Source organism: Vitis riparia, chromosome 9 (assembly GCF_004353265.1).
Source record: "Vitis riparia cultivar Riparia Gloire de Montpellier isolate 1030 chromosome 9, EGFV_Vit.rip_1.0, whole genome shotgun sequence".
Taxonomy (NCBI): domain Eukaryota; kingdom Viridiplantae; phylum Streptophyta; class Magnoliopsida; order Vitales; family Vitaceae; genus Vitis; species Vitis riparia.
In genome coordinates this window covers 16,566,345-16,592,655 of record NC_048439.1, presented here as the reverse complement: position 1 = coordinate 16,592,655, position 26,311 = coordinate 16,566,345, and the positions used below count along the sequence as shown (strand labels likewise).

Here is a 26,311-nt window from a genome sequence, read left to right as displayed (position 1 = left end):
GATCAGGGATTTTAAATCACAGGTTTTCAGTCCATGATGTTCAAAATCCTATTCAAATGCACCTTTAGTGTTGTTACCAAGGAAGTTATCCAGCTAAAATGGATTTTTTCAGCTTCATACATAAGATAAGTACGGAACTAGACACTAAATAAACACAACAGATTGGCCAACTGTTTTAATTCTAAGAAAATTCTTACCAGGATATTGACGAAACAGTGCCCCACTGTAGTTCACAATGTAAGGTGCTACTGCTACTGTCTTATTAAAGGGAAAAAAGACAGTTACTCAAACTGGACTGAGAACAAAAAACAAAAAAATATCGAACAAAGAAGTACCTTAGAATACTCTCTTATTCGAATGTAGAATACAGGGACAAATTGAGAAAGAAACCGATAATGCAAATCTTTGGTAGGAAATCCCAGGAGACCTAAGTCAGCCCTGCAAATTTAATTTTCTATTTTCCTCAGGGAAAAAAATAAATGAAATTCGAACTGATTACAGTAAAATATCAGGCAAGGCATACCGCAATGTGTCAAGTTCCAAATTAAAAAGAAGTGTAGGGGTGGATGGAGCAAATTTTTCCTGCACAGCCAAATATGGAGCATAAGCAGTAAGAGAATTATTTGGAATGATCACAAGAGGATATGTTAGAAAATGAAACTACCCACAGTTAAATTCCAACATTTTATTGCATTTATTTTCCTTTTACAGAAAATAGAACTCTTTAGTCTTTATTAAACAATGAGGACTTAGAGGGTTAAGGATAAGAACTCTAATTTTTTAAACTTTAAAAAACAAAATAAAATAAATTATAAAAAAAAAAACCCATTATACAAAACAATGGCAAACAGACTAGAAGAACCAAAACCATAAAATCTTGTTCAATTATTAGGGATCATATCTGGACCATATTTCATCCCTCTGAATTGATCATAAATTCGTTTTTGAGAAATTGGTGGCAAGAAGAGGTTCAAGCATGAAACTTGACCAGAACCAGCTAGCTGGTAGGGAAACAGAAGCATCCACAATTCTCCATTCATTTGGCAAAGTTACACCAATGCAACATTATTTATTAAGAAGGACCTAGAGAACCATATTATCAAGAAGACATAAATCAAGGCAACCAGGTAATTCCATGTCCTACTGAACCATATATGCAGGCAACACAACAGTTTGAAGTCCTACCAGAATATGAATTGAGCCAAGCAACAATTGTGGTGAATTGCAGTTTGCACTTCTATAAAAATATGTATTAAGGAAACATGGAAATCCTACCATAACATATTTATTAAGACAACAACACATGTCAGATATATTATGTATCAAGGCAAGGTGGTCGTTAAAGGTCCTAACAGACCTATCAAGAAAACCATGTGCCACAGTAACAAGATTGTTTAAGTTCCTACCCAACCAAATATCCAGGCAGTCAAGTATCAAAGGAGCATGGTAGAATAAAGTCCTCCCAGAAACTGAGGATGGAAATGATCCCTAAAACTTATGTCCATCATGTCCTTAGATAGAAATCGGCCTCATGATATGTTAAGCAAAAAAACCCACCTGCACCTTGAAGGCCTTCCACCCACCCCACATCCCTTTGCAAAAGATGTCAGAGTAAAATCTACTTCAGGAAATAGATGTTCCCAATAGCCTCATCTCCTTGATCATATCCAATTAACCACCAATAAAGAATCCCCTTCAAGATGGCCTTGCTTAGCCCTAGGGCTCTAGCTTCTCTAAAACCCTCCCATAATGTCAGAATCTCTGCTTTTATAAGATCCCTTTCCCACCTGTTTCAGAAACTATGACTGTCTTCCTGCTCTCCCCATGGAAAAATATCCCCTAATGCCATTTACCCTGGATACCTGAATAAGCTCTCCAAACACTAACAATTATGTTCTTCCTACTCTTCAAGCAATTGATGAGTTCCAATCTAATAAAGTAATGCACAGTAGATTTCCTTCCAATCTAACAAAGTAATGCACAGTGGAATTCCTTCATAAGTGTACAAATAATGCCTAAAGGGAGAGGAAAAAAATATGTTCTAGGTTCCCTACACAAGAGTCAATAAGAATCTCAGAGTGCCACAATATTTCCTGCTTCCTAGGGAATCTCCAATGAAGGCTTAATTTCTTAAAGCCATGTTGCCTTAGGCCTAGATCCCCCTCGTTATCGGGCAACATACAATCTCCTAAGATGATCTAAATCAATCTCAACCATCCAAAACTAAACAAAATCCCTTTAGTTAAACCAAATCTTACTGATTACACCAATAAAGATTCTCAAAACAGACAAGAAAAGGTATATAATAGGGCAAGACTGCTTCTATGTGAATGATCTTACCATCTAAGGAGAGAGGCATTTTTCCAACCATCTAATTTCCTCCTCTAGAACTATATCCCAAACTACAAGAGATCTCTTGCTTCTTAACTAAAGATAGATCAAATACTTGAACATCCCATTACTAATTCAAAGCAAAGGACCCTGGCTAGCCCATTTACAATCACTCAACTGACGTGAATGCTAACCATAGAAGATTTAAGTTGATTTAGGCTTAGGATCTTCATTTCCTACCTAGTCATAAGCAAACTAGAGATGAGAGATCCTAAGGCTCTCCCTTCCCACCTCAAACCCCTTGGACTGAAACTAAGGCTTCAACTCTCCATAACATTCTATAAGTATGGCCACTGCCAAAGCGAAAGTCAGCCTGTTTCAGACTTCTAATCGCATCAAGCCACCCCTTAACCAACCTATTGATAAGAATTACCAAAAGAGAGGCGTTCTCTTATCCATCTCCTCCATCAATATAAAAACCTCCCCTTGCTTCCTAAGACATGATCCAACAAATTCTAATCCATATGTCATCTACTTCTCTTACACGTTACACATGGAATTGCAAACTGTAATAGTATGCTCCCTCCCATGTAGATTTTGTCCATTCTAATCCCAATGGGTTCTCACAGGTTTTAAACGTGTCTACATGGATTAGAGAAACCCGCTACATATATAGTGTCAAGAACCTCTTCCCTAACCAATATGGGATATCACAATTACACCCACGTGCAAATACAACGTCCTCGTCGTGTCCCATAGGATTGTAGGGCTAAATGGACAAACACCCTTTACAAGGTCAAACAGATAGAGACCAACATTGGGGTTAGAGATTGACTTCAATACCATTTCTAACAACCCACTCCTTCCCATGTGTATATTGTTTCCTCTGAGCCTAATACACCCTCTTTATTTTAAAATGTGTCTACATAATTAAGGGAAGCTCATGCCATATATGGTGGCAGGAATTTCTTCTCTTAACCAGTGTGGGGTATCAATCCACTTCAGTTAGGGAAGAAATTCTTGGCACTATATATATGTAGTGGGCTTCTTTCACTTATATAAATGCATTTCAAAGTCATGAGGGCCCATGGGAAGAGGGAGTGGGTCATTACACAAACTATGTTACATGGACACTTCAAAAGGAATGAAATACCTCTATCAAACATGGTCCAATCATGTGGAGGTCATACCAAGGCCTAATAGAGGGGTAAGCCAATAGTGAATAACATTTTCTACCCCGCTCACTTGCCTTTATTTCCATTCCCCCGAGTTGAGGCCGCCATTGCATTCTATCTAACCATAGTGTAGCAAATCCATGTGAGGATCATGAGTAAAGAACCCAATCATTTTGTACATTCACATGCAGGTCTACATACGCAATGCACAAAAGCAAAGGACAATCATATGAAAATATACTCCTTTCCACATATATTGACGAATGAGGGGGAACAGTGGCTAGTTTATCAAATATTGGAACCCACTTTAAAGCATAGGTTTTTGGGGATAATCTCATTGTGAGAAGTCAGCTACAGGAGGAAATTTGAGCCTCCATCAATAAGTAACCTACATGAGAATGGAATTAAATAAATTCTAAATCTTTATGGCTAGTGTCTCTTTGAAAGGAGGATCTGATATTGATCCTACTTTATATTGACATCATCACCATTGGAGGCAATCTTTCAAGCAATAGTAGAGGAACTTGATAACAAACAACCCAGATGGCAGTATTTATGACCAAGAAAGATTTGAAAAAGCACAAAATTCTGTTGTCTTTAAAGACATTCTAAGAAATTATAATGAGGTGACAAGAAGAGAAGCTTTAGCTGCCTGAAAATCTGCTTTAACTAAACAGCAGGATGCCAAAGTAGATTGACCCCACATGCAGAAAGGCTCTACTTAACTTCACCCTCCAAGATCAGAGCTAAAAATGAACTCTGAAAGTGCATAGAATAACCTGCTAAAAAGGAGGTTTAGGTGTTAAATTACGGAATTGTGAAGGGCTTTCATGGCAGCTTAGCCAGTGAGACTGCTGTTCCAAATGTTAAAGAAGTAAAAGCTTTGGCAAACCAAGAGTGAGATCATATGAGTTGGGCTTCAAGTACTTTATAGTTGAAGGAGATTAAAAGAAAAAAAATAAATTGATCAAGAACACCAAAGACCAAATCATGATCCACCAAATGATTAAATTATTGTTCACAACACCTCTCTTTCAGAAAGATGAGAAGTAGTTAGCTTTTACAATGAATGAAGGGCACTCAGATGCTAGAAAGAGGGTTTTTTTAGTGGAACACTGTAAAGTTTACATCAAATACCATCCAGACTGGCTAATTGATGGCCCAGGCAAGCAGTACTCTTCAACCAGTTAGTACTCATTTTTAAAATTCATTTGTAACAGAGAAGTGAAAGTACAGAATAATTTTGCAGACACCATAAAATCAGACAATTGCCTGATTAGCTTCACAAAAGATGAACTATTTGCAGAATCTACAGTTTTTAAATATTAGACACAGACACAGCATCCAATCAAGTTTCTGGATTACCTTTTTGAAAGATGAACTATTTAATTTACAGAAAGCTCTAATTTCTAAAACAATCACTGAACGGTAAAGGCTGCCTATGCTCTTTAAACAAAATAGCCCAATGATGGAAAGAGTTACTGAATCTGCACAGCAAGAAATATTGCAACTGCATGTTTTTTAATAGTTCACAATTCATGAGTTTGGAAAAGAAGTGGAGGACAAGGTTGAAATGGATATATTCTGCACTTTCTAGATCTAACATATGACACAGTGTGTGATTGTGAGTGCCCAACAAGTGTAATGGAAGCAATTCCAGAGATTGTCAAATCAAATAAATGGAGAGGCAGCAGTATGGTGCCACAAAATCAATACAGAACTTCCGGTATGTACCACCATTATTAATATGGAAGGCAATCAAACATGCATGAATACACAACGCAATCCTAGAAGGACAGGTGAATGCCAGTACATGTTCTCAGTAACTGATAGACAAAAATTTTGCATGTCAAGGATTTAAAAATAGGTGAGAGACCCATACCACAAACTTCTCTATAGCTGCAAGTTCTCGAGTGCTACAGTTGATAAATATGTAGAGGGAAGGTGATTCCTTGGACTCCCAACGTCCTACATTTGTAAACAACTGTAGAATGTCAAAATTAAACTGCCTTCTATACAAATGGTTGAAAAGCAGAGTATGAATATGACAAAGGATATAGTGGGTATACTCTACTTTGATCAAGTTTTGTATGTGTGTGAGAAGGACCCCTCATCCTTCTCTTTTTATTATATCAATAAAATTTATCTTTGTTTCTAATAAAAAAAAAAATGACAGAATATACATTTTTTTTTTTTTTTGATAGGCAAAATGAGAAAAAAATATAAGCGCTTGAAATAGGGCACACCAAAGTACAAATGATATGACAAAGGCTATACATGGCTTTCTCAAAATCTTCTTGACCCTAATATGTTCAGAATATGTGTTAAGAGAAATGTGATCATTCAATGTAGGTTGATTAAAGGGAAAGTAATCCACAATTTTAGCATTCTTGCATTTCTTTGCATGAATCAACCCATGGTTGATTTCCCATGTCATCATGTAACTCAAAAAATATATGGGTATTTGTCTTTACATGATATAGAATTAGAATTACGATACATAATAAGTACCAGCTTACCTATAAGATCTAGTCTTACAATACAAAATAATAATAATGCCTCAAATTCAATATCTCAATATTTTTTCTCTTCTTTAAATTCCCATTTTTGGCTTATCATGTTTGAATAATCATTTATTATCTATTAAGTTTGATCTAATATTATTTTTCTCACAGGAATAAATTCAAATTTAAACCTTTCTAAATAATTTATTTTAGGATTTTAATAGAAGGCAGTGAAAATTCTTTACTAATTTTGCACAATTTGTCCAAAATTTTAAAATTTGACAATAATTAGTGATATTTCAGGAGAAAATGTAAATATCAAACTCCTCATCCTACATTGACACTTCCCTAATAAGAAAAATGTGAACATAAAAAGCAAGAGGGGGAACTAGAATTACTCATATTTTTAGTATGTTTTAGTTTAAGTGTTCTAAAAAAACACAATAGGACAATTAATTATATAGTATGATGAAAACCATGGTTATATGTCATATCACATCACATGATTCTCTTATTTTAGGAATTTTAAAGAACCATTATAAAATTTAAATTGGCATATATGTCATGACGCATAGTGATAGGGTAAATGTTGAATCAAAATCATGGTTTCAGATCCTTCTGAACCTTTTCAATTTTCAATTCTACACATTTAGGTGTAAAGACATTATTAAGAATTAAATCAAACTTTAATTTCTACACAAACTAAACATAAAAGTGGGAATATAAACAATTTCCTAGTCAGATTACCATGCTTGACTCTTGAGATATGAACTCTTGAAACTTAGGCTTGAATATATCCTATTTCTATTTCCTTACATTCTGTGAACCAAAAGACATCTCAAGGGCTTCTTCAAATAAGTAGACTCCATTAAGGATTTTACAAACATTCACCTGATGGTAATATCCCTTACCCCCACCCCTCCCCCCTGGTTAACTTCTCAAGCATGAAAACTCTGAGGCTTTCAGCAATGTTTCCCTCACCTGATAATGCCATGCCTGAAATATATTAATGATGGTACAAAAAACCATTAACTTGAAACATTGCAAACCTAACTTCTGAAGCATAAGAAGTTTCAACAACTTTTGCCTCAACCAACAGTGCCTAAAATCTATTGATGATGGTACAAAGAATTAACATTAATTAGAAATATTGTAAAAAAAGAAAAAAAAAATGTTTATTATTTTTGACATGCCAATTGAACAAAAAATGCATTCACAAGAATCTAGAAAGATGTACAGACTGCATGTATCAGTAGAAACATGTACATAATATATTTCTTACTTTTTTTCTTTTTCTTTATTAGAAACAAATATATTCATTCATTGAATGGTAAATACAAGAAGGACGAGAAATTCTTCCAATATGTACAACTGCAAATTCAAAAAACAAATACTTATATTGCTCCACAGAAACTAAAACATTCTGCACAAAAAAGCAGAAAAGGGAATGTACACACAATACAAACTTCATACGCTCAGGCGTAAAACAGCCTCCAACAAAGGAAACTTTAGATGAGATGGCTATGTCCTCGATCCTAACAAGTGGTGTTAGAGACAGGTCATAGGTTCAAGTCTCAAGAGGCACTATTTTAGGGGAGGGATTTGTTTGTTGGCAATAGTGTCACTCTCCGAGAAAATGATGGCTCAAAAAGTAAGGATTGAGATTTTGTGTGCTTAGGACTTGGTGTTGATTTAGGAAGTATACCCAAGGTCATTGGCTTAGGATTTGGTGTGAATTAAACCACATAAAGAGAATTAGCTTGACCTCACTAATGACACATTGGTCAACTTGATTAGCTAAAGAAGAAAATCAAGAGCCTGCTGCCTCACTATCAACATCTAGAGTTTTGTGGATTTAGTTTAGCTGAATGAGGAAATCAAAAGGAGGAGCACCCTACCTCACAGCAACATCTAGAATTTTGTGGATTCAATTGTTGAACTTCAATGAGTCTCTCTTCCTACTAGACACCCAAGATATCACAATGGCAGAGTCTCCTTCTCTAGTGGGATTCAATAGGCACAAAGCTTTAGCTTACAACAAGTCTACCAATAATACTAGTATCTCTACCTTACTACTTAAACCTACTCCTATAAGTTTAGAGCAAGCTCTCAATACTACATCTAAATAATCTTTGATTGCTTCTCCTATAACTAATTGTGAAGAATTATCCAAAGAACACCCATCGATGTTTTAGCTTTTAACAAACCTACTAAAGGGGTAACCAATCAAGCATAGCCTTCTTATGCGATTTTTTGAGTAGCAAACATTCTTCCAATCTTATTCAAAAGAAAACTGACAAAGGCCTCAATGACTAAGGTCTAAAGGAAAGAAAAAAGTAAATCAAATCCCAAATAGTAACCATAAATCTCCATCTATCCTCAAATGCCATGAGGATGCTAATGACCAAATCCTTTCATTTAGGAAGGAAGGTGAGAGACATATGTGTAAGGAGGAAAAAAGGCTAGTAAGTTCTTCTATTTCTAGATTAGAAAAGAATTAAAAGAAAATGAAATTCCAAGAGACATAGTTAAACAAGAAACTAGAAGAAAGGAAAAAGGAAAATTTCTAGTCCTTACAACCTCAAAAAGATTTGGAAATTGAAGTTTGAGAGGTCAATCAACCAACCAAATATCCTCCGAAAATGGCTTTTTTAACCATCTTCCATATCCTCCCAAAAATCACTTTTTTAACCATCTTCCATTGAGAAACATGTAAAATTAGAGAAATATAAAAACTTGAGCAATAGCTTCAAAGGAAAATATTGTTACCACCTAACTAGGGTGTTTTTATCCCAACCTTTTTTTTTTTTTTTTTTTCGATAAGTGTTTGTATCCCAACCATTATAGTGTGGCCCATAAATACTTAAGATGACCTATGCCATAAAGCTTTGCTCTCCCTTAGAAACCCCCACAACCACTTACTTAGAAGGGCTCCATTCCTTAAGAAGATCCCTCCTAACCCTAAACCTCTATCCCTTTTTTATCTACACACATGTTCCCAACAAACAAGGTGATCTCGTCCCTTTCTCAAATCCTAACCAAAGAAAATCTCATTGCAATTTCTCAACCCTAGTAGTCACTTTTACTGAGATCTTAAAAAAGATGGAAAGGAAATAAATGAGGATAAGTGATACGCAGGATTACACAAGGGTTGTTCTACAAGGACAAAATTACTTTCTTCCATTGCTATAAGAAGTCCTATGTAATGCTAGTTTAGAATGAAATAACCCTAGGGATTCTGCACCACAACACCCCTCCCTCCCTCTCTAAAGGAAGACCCAAATGGGCTAGGAGCCAATTAGAAACTTTGCATTCTAAGAGGAAGCTAGATCATGGACAAGGTCCTCTGTAGCATTAATTACTATTCATGATCTTTTTTTTAGATTAATCTTGAGGCTTGATATGTGTCCAAAAGACATTAAGATGAACTTAAAGTTTTACAACTCCTTGAGGTTAACTAGAGAAAAATATTGTATCGTCTACAAACTAAAGGGGAGACATCCTATCATATGTTTACCCACCAAAAGCCTTCCAACAAACCACAGTCGGGAAAGAAGTTTACCTTTCCATCCTTGCAATTTGACCTTCATTCACTCCACTATAGAAGCAAAGGTCTCTTTGTTAACTCTGGTTTTGATCAGTGGAGCTCCTAGAGACTTTTCTGAGCTGACCATCAGCTCAGTAGGTCCTTGTATGGACTGATGTTGTTCCCCACTGGGAGAGCTTTAGAGGGAATATTTCTCAGTACCATCCTACTCAACACATCAGCAACAATGGTAAAAAGAAAAAGGAAGCAAAGAGAGGGTCACCTTGTCTTAAACCTCTAGAAACTTTAACACAACCTTTAGCACACTTATTCACTAAAACAGAAAAACAAGCTAATGATAAACACCCTTAGATCCACCTCCTCCACTTCGGACTAAAACCCTTCCTCCCTAAGGCATGAACCATAAGTCTTGTCAAAATCTATTTTGAAAAAAACTCCTAAGTTACTGGATACCTTTTGTCTACTACTTCATTCACCACTAGGATAGTATCAGGGATATGCCTACCCTCAACATAAGCACCTTGAGATAATGGAATGGTCTCATGCAAAATCCCTTGAATGGTTGAGATAACACTTTAGCTATGACATTGTAAAGGCTAATAATCAAACTAATGGGTCTAAAATCAAAGACTTTGGTTGTATGAGTTCTTTTGGGAATTAGAGCAATGAAAGTAGTATTGGAGCTTTTACTTATGACCCCATTGTTGTAGAATTCTAAGAAAACCCTCTACATATCCTCCTTGAATGTGCCCCAACATTCTTTATTATGGTAAAATCATCTATGCCTGGAGCTTTTTCTCTATCCATTTGAAAATAGTTCCTCGAATTTCCAACTCTATAAAACGACTTTGTAGCCATCTAGCATTCTCCTCAAAAATTAGGAACCAATCCAACTCTTCTAACCTCTAAGAATCCTAATTTGGTTTGTTGTATAGTCGCTTGAAAAATTCAAATCTTCTCTATCATACCTCACTAATCCTTTGAAAACACCCCATCTTCAATTACCAAAGACTTGAAAAACATGTACATCATACCTACCAATATTGTCAATATCTCCAATATCAAGGCCATTTATATATGGTTCAACATTGCTATTTTCCTTGATATCCATAAAAAGATAATTTTATAAAATGTTTAAAATGTCAAAACTTTCATCATATCTACATTTTTACCAATATCAATCTTTTCCTCAATGTTATAATTGGCATCAACATTTTATCTGTTAGTATAAATTTGGGATGGAATTGAAACTAGAAAGTAAACTATGGAGAGACAAAAAAAAAAAAGGTATATTTTAGGGTGATAAATCCACCATCTACCATAGATATCCACCAAATGACTCATTCCGGCCATCTAATAGGTAGAAACACCATTATGTATTGGTTAAATCAATATTGGCTCTATATCGCTTGGATTATGTTGCCTTCTTCCAACAAACAACTATAAACACTCATGAACTCATAACTTTTGGGATGGATGCAAAGAAGCCACATGATTGTGTTATTCAATAAAACTGAATCTATTCAGACCATGTAGATAGTCAGCTAGATGCAAAAACAACATAATCCAATACCAAAAACCAAATTCTTGCACAAGTATAAAATTGATCGGACCATATAGAGCATTCAAAACCCCTGGAATTCTAGAAATTATTGATTAAATTATCATTATGCTTGCCATGTTTATCAGAATTGAACTCATAAGTAGCAGACTAATTACCCAAATTCTTTCTGACATCTGAGGTTTCTTCCAACTAACCACAATGATATATTTGAAAGCACATGAATTAAAAATTTTCCTCTTAAAGATGCTCCAGTATTTCTTTCCTATACTACCTTGTTGCCAGAAATACAAATTAATCAGGTGTCCCACTGTGGCAACTTTGTGCACATCACAGACAGGTTCTTATTTTTAGTTTCTTCTACTTTCTGTTTGCATCATCACTGAAGGAACCAAGAGCAATCCATGTGTATAAGCACTCTTAAAAATGGGGAAAATATGTGAAATTTTTAGTAAATTTTAAAAATAAAATAAAATAAAAATTACAGCAGTAGAATAAACCTTCATTGTCATCTTCAAAATCAAAATCCAAGGTGTCCCGGATAGATCTGAAGAATGTTGCGACAGGACCACTGGGAACATCATCCAGAGAACCGATGGATATACCATCAATCTGAAAGGAAAAAAGGGGTGAAATCCAAATAACTATTCAATGACTTGAGTATCAAAGGCTTTGCTATTCCTGAAAAGTTTTCATCTGAAGAAAAAAATGCATGAATACAAGTGAACTAAAAGATGGAATTTTGCCATTTCATTTTTTCTTTTTTTTCTTTTTTTTTTTATCAGAAACAAAGATAAATTCTTTGATAAAAGAAAGAAAGAAGAATGAGAAATCCTTCTCCCATAATACAAAACTTGATCAAAGTAAGAGTAGACTACTCCACTATACAAGGAGAACTAAACACATGGACATACACGAAATAACTTAGAAACCGAGATCAACTCCTCTCAATGTTGCCATTTCATAACATTGGCAATTCAATTTGGAAGGTTTTTCCTTTTTTTTTTTCTTTTTTTCTTTTGCTTCTTTGGTTTTCTGTTAGTGGCTTCCAAGACCCATTCCTACTCATCCAACCCTTAAACCAGCCACTGCGATGGAGACTTGGGTGTCGCAGTTGGGGTCCTCTTTGGTGACCTCTCATTTTGTGATCTCCTATGAGGCCCTTTTGGCAGAAGCGTCCAGGTACCCTAACTCGTTCCCTTCTTCTTCGGATTCTCTAGGGATTGGGTTTCTTTCTTCTTCTCCTACTTCTAATTTGGTTCGGGTGGTTGAAGTGTGGAGTAACACTATTTTTTGTGGTGGTTTGGAGGAGAGGGAAGGGGAGGAAACTCACAGGCTGTTGAGGATTGTTTTGGCAGATGGGAGGTCAGTGGGGTGTTTGGTGCATGAGGAGATGGAGCTGGTCAAGACAAGGGGCGGGCAAGAGGGCCAAACTGAGGAAGAGGGGACGTTTAGTGAGAGCAGGTCCTCTAATTGTTTGGCACAGTTCAGCAATTTTTTAGGCTTGCCTATAGAAGGGTTTAAAGGGGAAATTTTAACCCTATTTAGAAAATTGAAGCTCAAAAAGGAGCTGAAAGCACAGATGGCTGGTAAAAGGAGTAAGAATGGGGCTTCTAAGGGAGATGAGGAAGTTAGAGTGTTATGTAATTTACAAAAGAAAAGGTTTTGAACGTAGTCAAAAGAGAGAGGGTCCTATATTTAGTGGGTAAATGAAGCCAAAAATTCTTTCTTGGAATGTGAGGGGGGCTAATGACAATGACAAAAGGAAGCTTATTAAGTCACTGATTAAATCTCAGAGAGTGGACTTGGTCTATTTACAGGAAACTAAAATCTATGAAATGTCTATGGGTCTAATGCAAAATCTTAGAGTAGGAAGGTTTTTGGATTAGGGTGTTTTAAATTCACAAGGTGTTGCAGGGGGGGGTCTTGGTTTTTTGGGATAACCACATGCTTGAGTTAGTGGGTCTAGAGATAGGGGCATTTTCAATGTCCTATCGTTTCAAAAATTGTGATGACAACTTCGTGTGGGTCTTTATAGGGGTCTATAACCCAACAGCGAGAAGGAATAGAGAAGGCCTTTGGGCAGAATTGGGGGCTATCAAGGGGTTTATGGAGTGACCCTTGGTGTATTGGTGGAGATTTTAACACGGTCAAATTTCCAAGAGAATGGAGCTGAGATATAAGTTGACCTCAACTATGAAAAGATTCTCTGAGGTCATCGAGATCTGGAACTGAGGGATCTTACTTTGTAGGGGGCCTTTCCACCTGGAGGGGTGGTTTAAACAATCTTTCTCAATCTAAGCTTGATAGGTTCCTGGTGTCTAAAAGGGTGGATCACTTATTTTAGTGGGGTTGTATAAAGCATCCCACTTATACCTATTTCTAATCACAATCCCATATTGTTAGATGGGGGAGGATTGAGAATCCCCATTTAGGTTTGAGAACATGTAGTTGAAGGAGGAAGGCTTCAAAGACTTATTGCATTCCTGGTGGATGAGTTTCAACTTCAATGGGTCCTACCATTTCATTTTGGTAGAAAAATTGAAAGCCTTGAAGGCTAAGTTGAAGGTTTGGAACAAAGAGGTCTTTGACAATGCCTTGATTAGAGAGAAGATGGCTTTAAACCAAGTAGGTTTTTAAGACTCCAAGGAAGGGATCTATGCCTTGACTATGGAGGAGCAAAATGCCAAAAAGCAAGCTAGGAAGGAGTACAAGAATTGGGCTCTTTTCAAAGAAACATGTTGGAGGCAAAAATCAATGAAGTTGTGGTTAAAGGAGGGTGATAGGAATACTAACTTTTTCCACAAAATAACTAACGCTCACAAGAGAAGGAATTCCTTGGTGAAGATTAAAATTAATGGAACCTAGTTTTTAGAGGAAAATGAGATTTAGGAGGGGGTGATTCTAGCTTTTTAGTTTCTTTTGTCTAATTCAGGGTATTGGAGACCTAGGTGGTGTTTGTTTTTTTGCTACATAGAAAAGGTCAAAATATTTTATTTTTTCTATTCAGTTAAAAGTAACATGCTGATATCAACCAACATAACTAAAGTGAACTTGTTATCTATAGGTTCAATTTAGTTATGTTGGTTAATATTAACAGGTTACTTTTAACTTAATAGAAAAAGCCAAATATTTTAACTTTTTCTATTCAACCAAAAAACAAACACCACTCTAATAGTAATGGGTTGACTTTTGATGTTTTAGGTGCTCAAGATAGAAGCCCTTGAAACCCTTTTCTCTGAGGAAGAGGTGCTTTCTGCACTCTCAAATCCCATGGGGACAAAGCACCAGGCCCTAACGGCTTTTCTATGGCTTTCTAGAAGTTCAGTTGGGATTTTGTGAGAGAAGAGGTGTTGAATTGTTTTACAAAATCCCGTGAGCAAGGAAGATTCATAAAAAACTTGAATGCAACTTTTTTGGTTTTAATTCCTAAGAAAGAGGGAGCTAAAGATCTTAAGGACTTTAGGTCAATCAGCTTGGTGGGTGATCTCTACAAATTGTTGGTTAAAGTGCTAGCCAATAGAATTAAGAAGTTGATGGGCAAAGTGGTGTCTAACTCTCAAAACACCTTTGTAAAGGGAAGACAAATTTTAGATGCAAAGCTTATTGCTAATAAGGTCATTGACTCGTTGAAAACTAATAACAGTGGTTTGTTATGCAAACTAGATATTGCAAAAGCCTATGATCAAGTTAATTGGGAATTCTTGCTTGTAGTTTTAAAAAATATGGGCTTTGAGGAGAAGTGAATCTTTTGGATTAAATGATATTTCTCTACAATAAGGTTTTCAATCGTTGTTAATGATACTATGTTGGGCTTCTTTCAAAGCTCTAGGGGTTTAAGAAAAGGGGATCCTCTCTCGCCTTACATGTTTGTTATTGCCATGGAGGCCCTCAGTTATCTTCTTAAGAAGGCTAGGTTTGGAGGCTTCTTACCAGGGTGGCATTCAATTGTTAGGGCTAGAGAAGGGGTAAAAATATCTAACTTGTTGTTTGCTAATGATACTGTAGCTTCTTGTAAGTCGTCCCAATATCGATTAGCTTTTCTAAGATGATTGCTCATGTGGTTTGAAGCCATTTCTGAGTTGAGTATTAATTTGGATAAGAGCAAATTAATTCCAATAGAGAGGGTGGAAAACTTAGAAGAGTTGGCTCTAGAGTTTGGGTGCAAGGTGGGAGCACTTCCATCATCTTATATGGGTTTTCCTCTTGGTGCTTCTTTTACATTTGTGGTAGCATGGGACAAGGTGGAGAAAAGGTTTCATAAAAAACTAGTATATGTGGAAAAGGTAGTATATTTTCAAAGGTGGGAGGCTTACACTAAATCAGGGCACTCCTTCTATTATACCCATCTATTTCATGTCCTTGTTTTACATTCCAAGGACAGTCAAGTTGAGGTTAGAATAGATTCAAAGGAATTTTCTTTGGGAAGGGCGGGCCTTAGAGCGGAAACCTCATTTCATAAAGTGGGTCATTTTCTCTGGGGGTAAGGAATCTTCCAGTGCTTAACAAAGCCCTCCTTTATAAATGGAGTTAGCGATTTGTTGAGGAGAGGGAAGCTTTGCAAAAGCATGTGATATGTGGTAAATAAGGGGTAGAGGAGAGTGGGTGGCAATCCAAGGAAGTAAGAGAAAGTTATGGGATAGGGTTATGGAAAGCAATTAGAAAGGATTGGGATCTCATGGCTAGTAGAGTTGCCTTCTCAGTTGGGAATGAGTGGAGCGTTAGATTTTAAAAGAATAGGTGGTGTGGTGATGAGCCACTATGTAATACATTCCCTTCTCTTTTTGTTATTGCTACTTCTAAGAAGGCTTGGGTGGCAGATGTGATAGAGACAAGTGGCAGCCACCTTTAAAAGTTTATCAGATGCGCAAAGGAGTGGGCTCCAAGGCCCAAGCTTTAATTTGGCACTCTCTAGATGATAATGGGCTTAGTTGGGATCTTATATAAGTTAATATGGGTTCAACTTAAGTTATGGACTTAGTTAATGGTTAAAGTTACCATTTTCAGTCATTATTGTTGTCATTTTCCAACAATCTTTAATGTGGTCAGTAATCAGTCCAAGTTTGTCATTTTCAAGTTGCATTTATTGTGTCTAGTTCCAAGGAGTTATAAGTCCCTAGAAAAGTCTTATATAGTAGTTGATTAGTCTTTTGGAAGGAATCAATCAATGAATGAACTTTCAGCAACCAGTTTTTCCTTTGTCAGATGCGAAGAGTACTTGGGTGTGAAGCCTAAGGTTTCTAGGAGTGATTCCTAAGGTCCTTTCAATTATACTCTCCTTTCATTTTATTTCCTGTACTGCATCAGGATGTTTGGAACCTGTCAAAAGAAGGGGTTGTTGGGCCCCTTGCTTTTTGAGGATCCAAAATCATTGGGAGATTAATATTATGGAGTGGTTCCTTTTGAGCTTGCATAGGAAGAGAGTGAGCAAAAAAGAGGAAGATAAGGTGATTTGGACACGGTCGAAAATGGTAAATTCTTTATTAAATCTCTTTATATGGATTTAGAATGGTAAGTACAACTTTGTTTCCAAAATGTGTGATATGGAACCCTTAGGCGCTGCTGAAGGTAAGCTTTTTTACTTGAGAGGCTACTTGGTCTAAGGTTTTAACTTAAGATCATTTGAAAATGAGAGGCTGGTCCTTGGTAAATAGATATTTTCTTTGTCAAGAAAAGGAAGAGTCCATTGATCACTTACTTATCCACTGTGTCAACACAAGGGTGATATGGCATCTTTTGTTCTCCCTCTTTGGAGTGGAGTGGTTGCTTCTTTACTCGATCAAAAACACGCTTTTAGGTTGGCACAGTTCTTTTGTGGGTAAAAAGTGGAAAAAAAGAGTGGCAAGCTACTCCCTTATGTTTACTATGAACAATTTGGAAAGAAAGAAATAACAAATCTTTTGAGAATGAAGAGCACTCTATTCATAGACTAAAACATTCCTTTCTTTGTGTAATCTTTGGACTTGAGTCTAAGTTGTTTTTAATTTCTAGTCCCTCGTTTGTAATAGATTTTGTGGACTGGTTAGGCTTGTTTTGAAGAGGGCACTGTTTTTTGTTGCCCTCTTTTTTGGAGGCACCTTGAGGCCATCATTGTATACATCCTATGTACTTTGGGACACTTTGTAGCGTCTTGTGTTTATAATATTCTCTTGCTTTACTCATCAAAAGGAAAAAAAATCAAGTAATGGAAGTTGAAGCCCAAGCTCCCACTATGAAGAACAGCCCCCATTACCAATGGAGCCTACATTAGTACTACAGCAGAAAGAAATAAAAATTGTTTATTATGAGTTATGTCCTTACTGAGTCAAGTGCTGTTTTGAAAATCTGAGAGGCCCTGCGCTTTTCTGGCTTATCAGGAAAAACCTGAAATTAGGATGCCTTGTTAGACCTCACTGCTTCAAATGGAAAGTTACAAAAATCCATATGAAAGAGGGTGAACCTCTTCTTACAATGCAAGCTTTGGTTTCCTTCCTTTCTTGGAGCTTCCTCACAACAGCCAAGACAAGCTGAATGTTGGCATCGATGAACTCATCTGAAGATCCCTTTACATGTATAAGAGTTTGACAAAATCATGAATCTGGTTTAATATGTCATGTCCACAAGCCAAACCACTGTCACTGACAATATTTCATCAATACTGGCAAACTATTCAGTATGATTGCAGGAGTCCATCCACTCCCAAATTACAAATAAAGATACTGAAACACAATGAATAAAAAATAGTCGGGCCACAAAGAACGAGCACAGGAACAATATTATAAATTAGTGCAGAGAAAAATAAATCACAGATTATTCCAAAAATAATAATAACAATCAATCATGAGTGTGCAATGCATGTAGGCCCATTCAAGTAGCCACCTATGAAAAATGACAAGGAAGAATGTACCTTATAAGAAGACATGTTGCTTGGCAAAGGTCTGGTGTCACAATTCAAAGAAAAACAACTATCAGAAGATAAAATGACAACCAAGAAAAATATATTAATAAACATTTTTTTTAAATTAAACAAAACAGAAAAAGAAATTCACGGTCCCAAAGAGAAGGATGGAGCATCCTGAAAAATTCCTGCTGAGAGTTCAAAATTTGTTAATTGTATGACTTTTCCTATAGCTCATGTAACCTGACTATAAGATACCAAATAATACCCAGAAAAATTTTAATCAATATCATGTGATTCCTAAAGTTATTCATAATACTGCATATTCACAAATTATTTCAAATAATTAAATAACATATGTTTTGCCACCATATAACCAAATTTCTATATTTCCAATAAAAAGAAATAACATATGCTTTACTGTGATTTGATTTTCACCACTCAAGCTTGCTCTTAATTTTTTTCCTCCCAATCTACCCCTGAAATTCTTGCCAAATTCAGTAAATGCCACAACCATTTCAAATTTTTTCCATAATATTTTCCAACTAATTCCTGAATCCAATATTTCTTAGGAAACTAAATTTTTGCAAATTTCTAACTTTTTGCACCAGAATGTAGAAGAGGTTAAGTTTTATGAAAAGAATCGGAGAGTGGTAACCAAGTCAATGCAGCAATTTTTAGCAATAGAATAATATTCAAAAAATATGGATAATGACAAATTTCGATGCATGCTAGGCTCACATACAATTGGAATTTGAGCGAAGAGGTAAAATGATATTTCCATGTCAAATGAATGATGCTCATCAATTTGTGTTAAAGATGTTTTTCATCCAGAAGGTGTTAAAGAAAATACAGCCCCCTCCATCCCCAACTAAAAATTGTTCCTTTTTCATTTCCTTTTTCTTTTTCCCTACTAGGCAGTTACGGCTTCAAGGTACCTTCCCTAAGGAGGAGGTCATGGTCCAGAAAACATTATGGGTTTGGCCATGCTAGCGACCTCTTTCCTTTGCTTCTATATGAAACAGGTGAGCTATCCCCCTGTTTTAGCTTTAATCTCACATTCCACTTCCAATCAACAGTGAATGGGACTTTTGGTGCAAGGAGATGTTACATGTTTCAAAGTACATAACGATCCCAAGCCATTTAGCCATGAGCAAACAGGAGTATCTTACAGGCTAGGATTGACTAACTTTAATTTGTTCCTACAGGAGTTCCAATGACCAATACCTTTAGTAATCTCTTGAGAGGACTTGCCCTCATATTAAAGCATCGGATATTTTACTTTAGCTTCTAAGCTTTCATCGCTTATGAGTCATGATTTTGCCAGATTTATGTCCTCCAATGTGCCATACTCTAAAGAAACTTTAGTCTCATTTCATTGGAGCAAGAAGGAAGGCGGGAAACTGCATTTGGAAATTCAAGCTCAACTAGCTACAGCACCAACAAGTTTGGCCTAGGAACAGAGACCTTCTTTTGGTACAAAGTGAAATGGATAACAGCCCTAGGAACATAGTCAAGTTGAAGTCAAAAGAGGATGGGCAAGTTTCCTTTTCTCTCGAATGCATCAAGACGATAGCAAAATATATGGGGGGTCAAAACCTCCATAAGCTCATGAAACTATGATCCTCAAACCATCACAAGGCCAGCAACACAGCAAGACACACACACTTAATGGTATAAACCCAAGATAGAACTCCCCAGGCCTGTTTTTTCAACCAAAGCTGGCATCATGGTGATTTCAAGGAACCTGAAGGAAGTTTGTTCTTGGCATCAAGCATCGGTCTATCATCTGTGGTAATGCATGCAGGCAGGCAGGCCATCAGCATCAAACCACTTTCAGGGCTGTGGGACCTCTCAAAGAGCAATCACTAGTCTTGCTAATCAACATATGACATTAGACACACATCATTCACATTTTGGGTGGGGTATGCTCAGCATTATTTAAATCATATCACAAGTTGCTTTCCAAATTAATGTGCACGAAAGGACAATTTGCAAGAGTTACGGTTTTATAAAGGTTTAGGCAATCATGGAGCTCTTTCTCGAGATATTCTCTTGGTTAAAACTCATGCAGTCCTCTTTAAGACGCCATCATTGTGCACGAAAGGACAATTTGCAAGAGTTACAGTTTTATAAAGGTTTAGGCAATCATGGAGCTCTTTCTCGAGATATTCTCTTGGTTGAAACTCATGCAGTCCTCTTTAAGACGCCATCATTGAAAAGCCTATTTTAAAGCCCTGTTGTTAGAAGCATGATGAAGTGCAAAGTTGAAAAGTTTGAAGTGGAGAAAAAGTCTTTTAAGGTAAAGTTTGAAGGATTGAATGGCGGAACTTGGGTATCAGTAACAGAAAGGAGCCGAGGTTTTGTTGTATCAGTAGGATTTGGAAAGGAGGAGTTGGATTGGTTGACGGAGCATTTGAAGAAAGCTGTGGAGTTGGAGGCTTCCAGGGGATTTATACGAAAGATTAGGGGCAAGACTAAGACTCACTTAATGGAGATTTGTTTCAATAATAGAGGGTGTTTCATGAAGATCACAGAGATTGCTACAAAAAGGAAACCTTTACTTCTTGTCGTCCCCGAGGGTGTTGAAGGCAATGGGTGGGAAGACCTTAGGAAGGCGATTCTTTCAGTACAAGACTATTCTGATCAAGTCGGAGGAGATTCGAAGGAGACGTTTGGAGATACTCAAATGAGTAAGGGCATATATAGAGGTGGTCGATCATACGCAGAAGTGGTTGCAGAGGATGGAATTAGGACTGGAGTCCCGTTGTCAGCTGGAAAATGGGCCAGAGCTATAATATGCGAATGCAAAGAAAAAGTCCAAGACTAGACTCACGAAGGCCAAGCCATTTCGAGGATGATGGGCATGAAAGGAATGGTGTCTATAAATCTCATTTCCGCTTTCAAGGGGTGTTTCTTTGTGAGTTCAGCAAGGAGAGCAGAATGGTTCCAAGAGCAGGAAAGACTTTTAGTGAAAGAAAGGCCTGTTCTTCTAAGAAGATGGTCGCCAAGAGAAAATATGGTTATTCCCGAAAAATTCAGAAGGGGCTGGTTAGAATTGAAAGGTCTTCCTTTTCACTTGTGGGATGAAGACCAACTGAAATTCATTTTGAAGAAATGGGGGAGGGTAACGAAGGTGGCAAGGGAAGCTGTGAAGCTGTTGGACTTGACGAAGGTGAAGCTGTGGGTGGAGATGCTTCCTAATGTCGTGCTACTAGCGTTGCTTGAGGTGGAAGACGAGTCCTAGACATATACAATAGCAGTTTCAGTCACCGGAGAAGATGATGAAGACGACACTGTCACGTCCGAGACAACCCATAGCAAGAACGAGTGGTTGAAAGCTGGAGGTTGCGTCTCTTAGTCGACAAAATTTGCAGAGGGGCTACGAGGTAGCATCAGGGGCAATGAGAGCTACAGTAGGTGGCTTCTTCCCCGGGCACATTATCGATGCCCAAGTACAAGTTTGGCGGCCAAAAGGGAGAATGGATGGGGAGGGAGCAATCTGGGCCCAGCAGAAGTAAATGTTCTTGGGCCCATAGAGCCTGAGCCTTATTTTAAAGCCCAGCCTATAAGGGCCCAAAGAGGGAGGAGGAGTCGTGGGCTTCACGCTGGCCCAGATGCTCCTCAAGTCCACAAGACTGTAGCAGCTTCGTCTTCATCTCCATCTCTCCAGCGAGTGGGTTCCTCTGCAAAGGCGATTACGCAGCTTTGTCCAGGCGATGAGAGGGCCGGCATCGAGGTTATCTATGAAGAGGATGGTCGGGTCGTTGAGTTAAAAGCCCAGTCTCTTTCCAACCTTAGCCCACCTTCAGAGATAAAAGACGATAGTTTTGGGCGTTGGACTGTGGGCTGTAAGTTAAAAGGCCTGTCAGGGTCGGGCCAAATTTTAGGAGGATCGAAGCCCTCTGGTATGAAAGGTTGGTCTCGAATGGAAGAAAGAGTAGCGAGAAAGGGGAAACCTCCAGTGACTCAGATGAGTCTCTACGCAGGAGGAAAAAACGATAGTTTCAAGGTCCAACCTCTTCCCTCCAAGCGTTGATCGCCAACAAGGACATCGGAGCAGCAGCGAGCCTCTTCTCCCACGGAGTTCATCGCCATTTAGCAAAGTCCGCCATTTGGAAGTGGATTTCGGGACCGGATCTCAGATGGAACGAGGTATCAGAGAGAGTCCTCTCTTTCGCTATCTTTTGTCAAGTAAATGTAAGAGTTGTTAGAGGGAAGAGACCTCGACGTCAAGAGGAGGGGCGGATTCACGAAATTCCCATTTCGAAGAAGACATAAAAGGATTTACGGGCCGAGTGGGGTATGATCCTCATGGTTCTTCAGTCACGGATTTACCTTTTATTCCAAGAATCGGAGGTAAAGGACTCATCTTTGAAGAAAATTGCGAAATTCTGGGAGCGGAAAACATGGAGGTATGTCAGCATTTTTCTTCTCAACCACCCGAGTCTTTTTCTTTCCCTTCTTGTAGTCTGGAAATACCTTTGCCGAGTCCCTCTGGTCCACATCTCCCAAATTCAGTTTCTCTTTCTCAGTCTCCTACGGTAAATCAAGGTACTTCTAAAATTTTTTCTGAAAAAGGCGTTGTTGGCTCTTTAAAATATGTTGGCATCCCTGTCGGTGTTGAGGAGGAGAATTAGAGTGCTTTTTCTAACCAGTTGTCCAAGAGCTATACCCCTAGGAAGTCTTCCAACCTATTGTCAGGTAGTCAGGGGGATACTGAGGCATCCCCATCAGGAGACTTTCTTATTGATGGCCTGTCCCCTAGGAAAATGGCTAAAGTGCGAGAGGTTTTATGCTCTCTGGACATTAAGGTGTATTCTAGGAGGAAGAACAGAGGCCCCACAGGTAATTGAGACCCGGTGGATTTGGTTTGGAGGGTTAGGGTCTGTGTGTTTTTCCATGAAAAGTATCAGCTGAAACGCCAGGGGTTTGGGTTCAAGGAATAAGCGAAGGGTGGTTAAAGATTTCCTTAGGTCAGAGAATCCGGATGTTGCGATGATTCAGGAAACAAAAAAGGAGAAGTGTGACAGAAGGTTTGTGGGTAGTGTCTAGACGGTCAGAAATAAGGATTGGGTTGCTCTTCCGGCGTGTGGGGCTTCAGGTGGGATTTTGATCATTTGGGACTCAAAAAAACTGCGTAGGGAGGAGGTGGTATTAGGTTCTTTCTCGATCTCAGTCAAGTTCGCATTGGACGGTTGTGGACCTCTTTGGATTTCCGCAGTTTATGGTCCAAACAGTCCCTCACTTAGGAAGGATTTTTGGGTGGAACTTTATGACTTTTTCGTTATGGTGTGTGGGCGGTGATTTTAATGTCATAAGGAAAAGTTCAAAAAAATTGGGGGGCTCTAGTCTAACTTCAAGCATGAGGGACTTTGATAGCTTTATTAGAGAACGTGAATTGCTTGATCCACCTCTTCGGAACGCATCATTCACTTGGTCAAATTTGCAAGAGTCTCCCATGTGTAAGAGATTGGACCGTTTTCTTTACTCAAATGAGTGGGGGCAGCTCTTTCCCCAAGGCCTTCAAGAAGCCCTTATTAGAAGGACCTCGAATCAATGGCCAATTGCTTTGGATACCAACCCATTCATGTGGGGCCCAACACCTTTTAGGTTTGAGAATATGTGGCTGCAACATCCTAGTTTCAAGGAGAACTTTAGAAATTGGTGGAGTGGTTTTCAAGGAAATGGATGGGAAGGCCACAAGTTCATGAGGAGATTACAATCTGTTAAAGCCAAATTGAAGGAGTGGAATAAGTTTTCTTTTGGAGAGCTTAATGAAAAGAAAAAAAAGTATCCTCGATGATTTAGCTAACTTTGATGCCATTGAGCAGGAAAGGGGTCTCACTTCTGATTTGTTAAGTCAAAGAGCCATAAGAAAAGGGGAGCTAGAGGAATTAATTTTGAGGGAGGAAATCCATTGGAGACAAAAAGCTAGGGTGAAATGGGTTAAGGGGATTGTAACTCTAAGTTTTTTCATAAAGTAGCTAATGGCAGGCGAAATAGGAAATTTATCAAGGAGTTGGAAAATGAAAGGGGCTTAGTGTTGAATAATGCCGAGAGAATCACAGAGGAGATCTTACTTTACTTTGAAAAACTCTACGCGAGTACTACAGGAAAGTCTTGGAGTGTTGAAGGATTAGATTGGTCCCCTATTTCGGAAGAGAACGCATTAAGGTTGGATTCCCCTTTCACTGAAGAAGAGATTTCTAAGGCCATTTTTCAGTCGGATAGGGACAAGGCTCCGGGGCCTGATGGCATTACTATTGCAGTATTCCAAGACTGTTGGGATGTGATTAAAGAGGATTTAGTGAAAGTGTTTGCAGAATTTCATAAGAGCGGAATTGTCAATCAAAGCACTAATGCCTCTTTCATTGTTCTATTACCCAAAAAGAGTTTGACAAAGAAAATCTCAGATTTTAGACCCATAAGTTTGATCACTAGTCTTTACAAGATAATAGCCAAAGTGCTCTCAGGGCGTCTAAGAGGGATTCTACATGAAACCATCCACTCTACTCAAGGCGCTTTTGTTCAAGGGAGACAAATATTGGATGCGGTTCTCATAGCGAAAGAGATAGTGGATGAGAGAAGACGATCAGGGGAGGAAGGCATTGTCTTCCTGCATTATATTTATGATCTTTGTTTTCAACTCATAAAGTTGTGAGGAATTGCCCAAATCTAAGTATGTCTCACTCATTGCATCCCAGAGTTGTTTGACAGTGCTGAGACACACATATGTTTGGTTGATCTTTGGTTCCATACAGTTAACGAGCCATGATAAAATTATAGAATTCTTTACATCCTAGACATGGTATATAGGGTCATCACATTTTGAGGCCTATTGAATTTACAAAGTACAAGTTGTAAAGTTTGGAAAACTAGACACTATACTTTTGAAAGGGGATGATGAAGTGCAAAGTTGAAAGGATTGTTGTGGAGAAAAAGTCCTTTCAGGTAGAATTTGAAGGATTAAATGGCGGAACTTGGGTATCAATAACAGAAAGGAGCCGAGGTTTCGTAGTTTCAGTAGGATTTGGTATGGAGGAGCTGGAGTGGTTGACGGAGCATCTGAAGAAATCTGTGGAGTTGGAGGCTTTCAGGGGTTTTATATGAAAGATTAGGGGCAAGACTAAGACCCTCTTGATGGAGATATGTTTCAATAACAGAGGGCGGTTCATGAAAATCACAGAAATTGTTACAAAAAGGAAACCTTTATTTCTTGTCGTCCCCGAGGGCGTTAAAGGGAATGGGTGGGAAGATCTTAGGAAGGCGATCCTATCAGTGCAAGAGTATCCTGATCAAGTCGGAGGAGCTTCGAAGGAGAAGAATGGAGATATCCAGATGAAGGACATTTACAAAGGAGGACGGTCATATGCAGAAGTGGTGGCATAGGCTGGTTTTAAGACTGGAGGTATGCTGCCAGCCAGAAAATGGGTCAGAGCTGTAATATGTGAAAGCCAAGAAAAAGTCCAAGACTGGACTCACGAAGGAAAAGCCATCACGAGGATGATGGGTATGAAAGGAATGGCGTCCATAAATCCCATTTCCGCTTTCAAGGGGTGTTTCTTTGTGAGTTCAACAAGGAGAACGGAATGGGTGCACGATCAGGGAAGAATTTTAGTGAAAGGAAGGATTATTCTACTAAGGAAATGGTCGCCTAAGGAAAATATGGTGGTTCACGGAAAATTCAGGAGGGGCTGGTTAGTATTGAAAGGTCTCCCTTTCCATTTGTGGGATGAAGTTCAGCTGAATTTCATTTTGAAGAAATGGGGGGAGGGAAACAAAGGTGGCAAAGGAAACTTTGAAGCTAGTGGACTTGACGAAGGCGAAGCTGTGGGTGGAGATGCTTCCAAATGTCGTGTTACCAGCGTTGCTTGAGGTGGAAGATGGGGTCTGGACCTATACAGTAGCAATTTCAGTCACCGGAGAAGATGACGAAACTAACGCTGTCACGTCAGAGACAACTCGTAGCAAGAACGAGTGGGTGAAAGCGGGAGGTTGCGTCTCTCAGTCGTCAAAAGTTGCAGAAGGGCTACAAGGTAGAATTAAGGGCAATGAGTGCTACAGAAGGAGGCTTCTTCCCCGGGCATGTTATCGGCACTCAAGGACAAGTTTGGCGGACAAAGGGGAGAATGGAAGGGGAAGGAGCAGCCTAGGCCCAACAGAGGAAAACTTTATTGGGCCCTCAGTGCCTGAGATCTCTATTAAAGCCCACACGAAAAGGGCCTAAAGTGGGATGAGGATTCGTGGGCTTCAAGCTGGCCTAGAAGCTCCTCAAGCCCACCAGACTGCAGCGTCTTCATCTCTTTCTCCCCA

General features: G+C 38.4%; 1 protein-coding gene across 1 annotated transcript in view; it reads right to left on the bottom strand.

Moving 5' to 3' along the window:
• Positions 1-26,311, bottom strand: part of LOC117922041 (protein LOW PSII ACCUMULATION 3, chloroplastic) — a 42,385-nt gene that overhangs the window by 7,684 nt on the left and 8,390 nt on the right. The window contains exons 2-9 of the mRNA XM_034840020.1: positions 18,005-18,035; positions 17,568-17,660; positions 17,419-17,481; positions 11,619-11,730; positions 5,389-5,474; positions 524-582; positions 336-438; positions 198-258 (exon numbers count right to left, since the gene is read on the bottom strand). Of these exons, the coding sequence (XP_034695911.1) occupies positions 198-258; positions 336-438; positions 524-582; positions 5,389-5,474; positions 11,619-11,730; positions 17,419-17,481; positions 17,568-17,660; positions 18,005-18,035 (608 nt within the window). The remainder of the gene's footprint in view (positions 1-197; positions 259-335; positions 439-523; positions 583-5,388; positions 5,475-11,618; positions 11,731-17,418; positions 17,482-17,567; positions 17,661-18,004; positions 18,036-26,311) is intronic.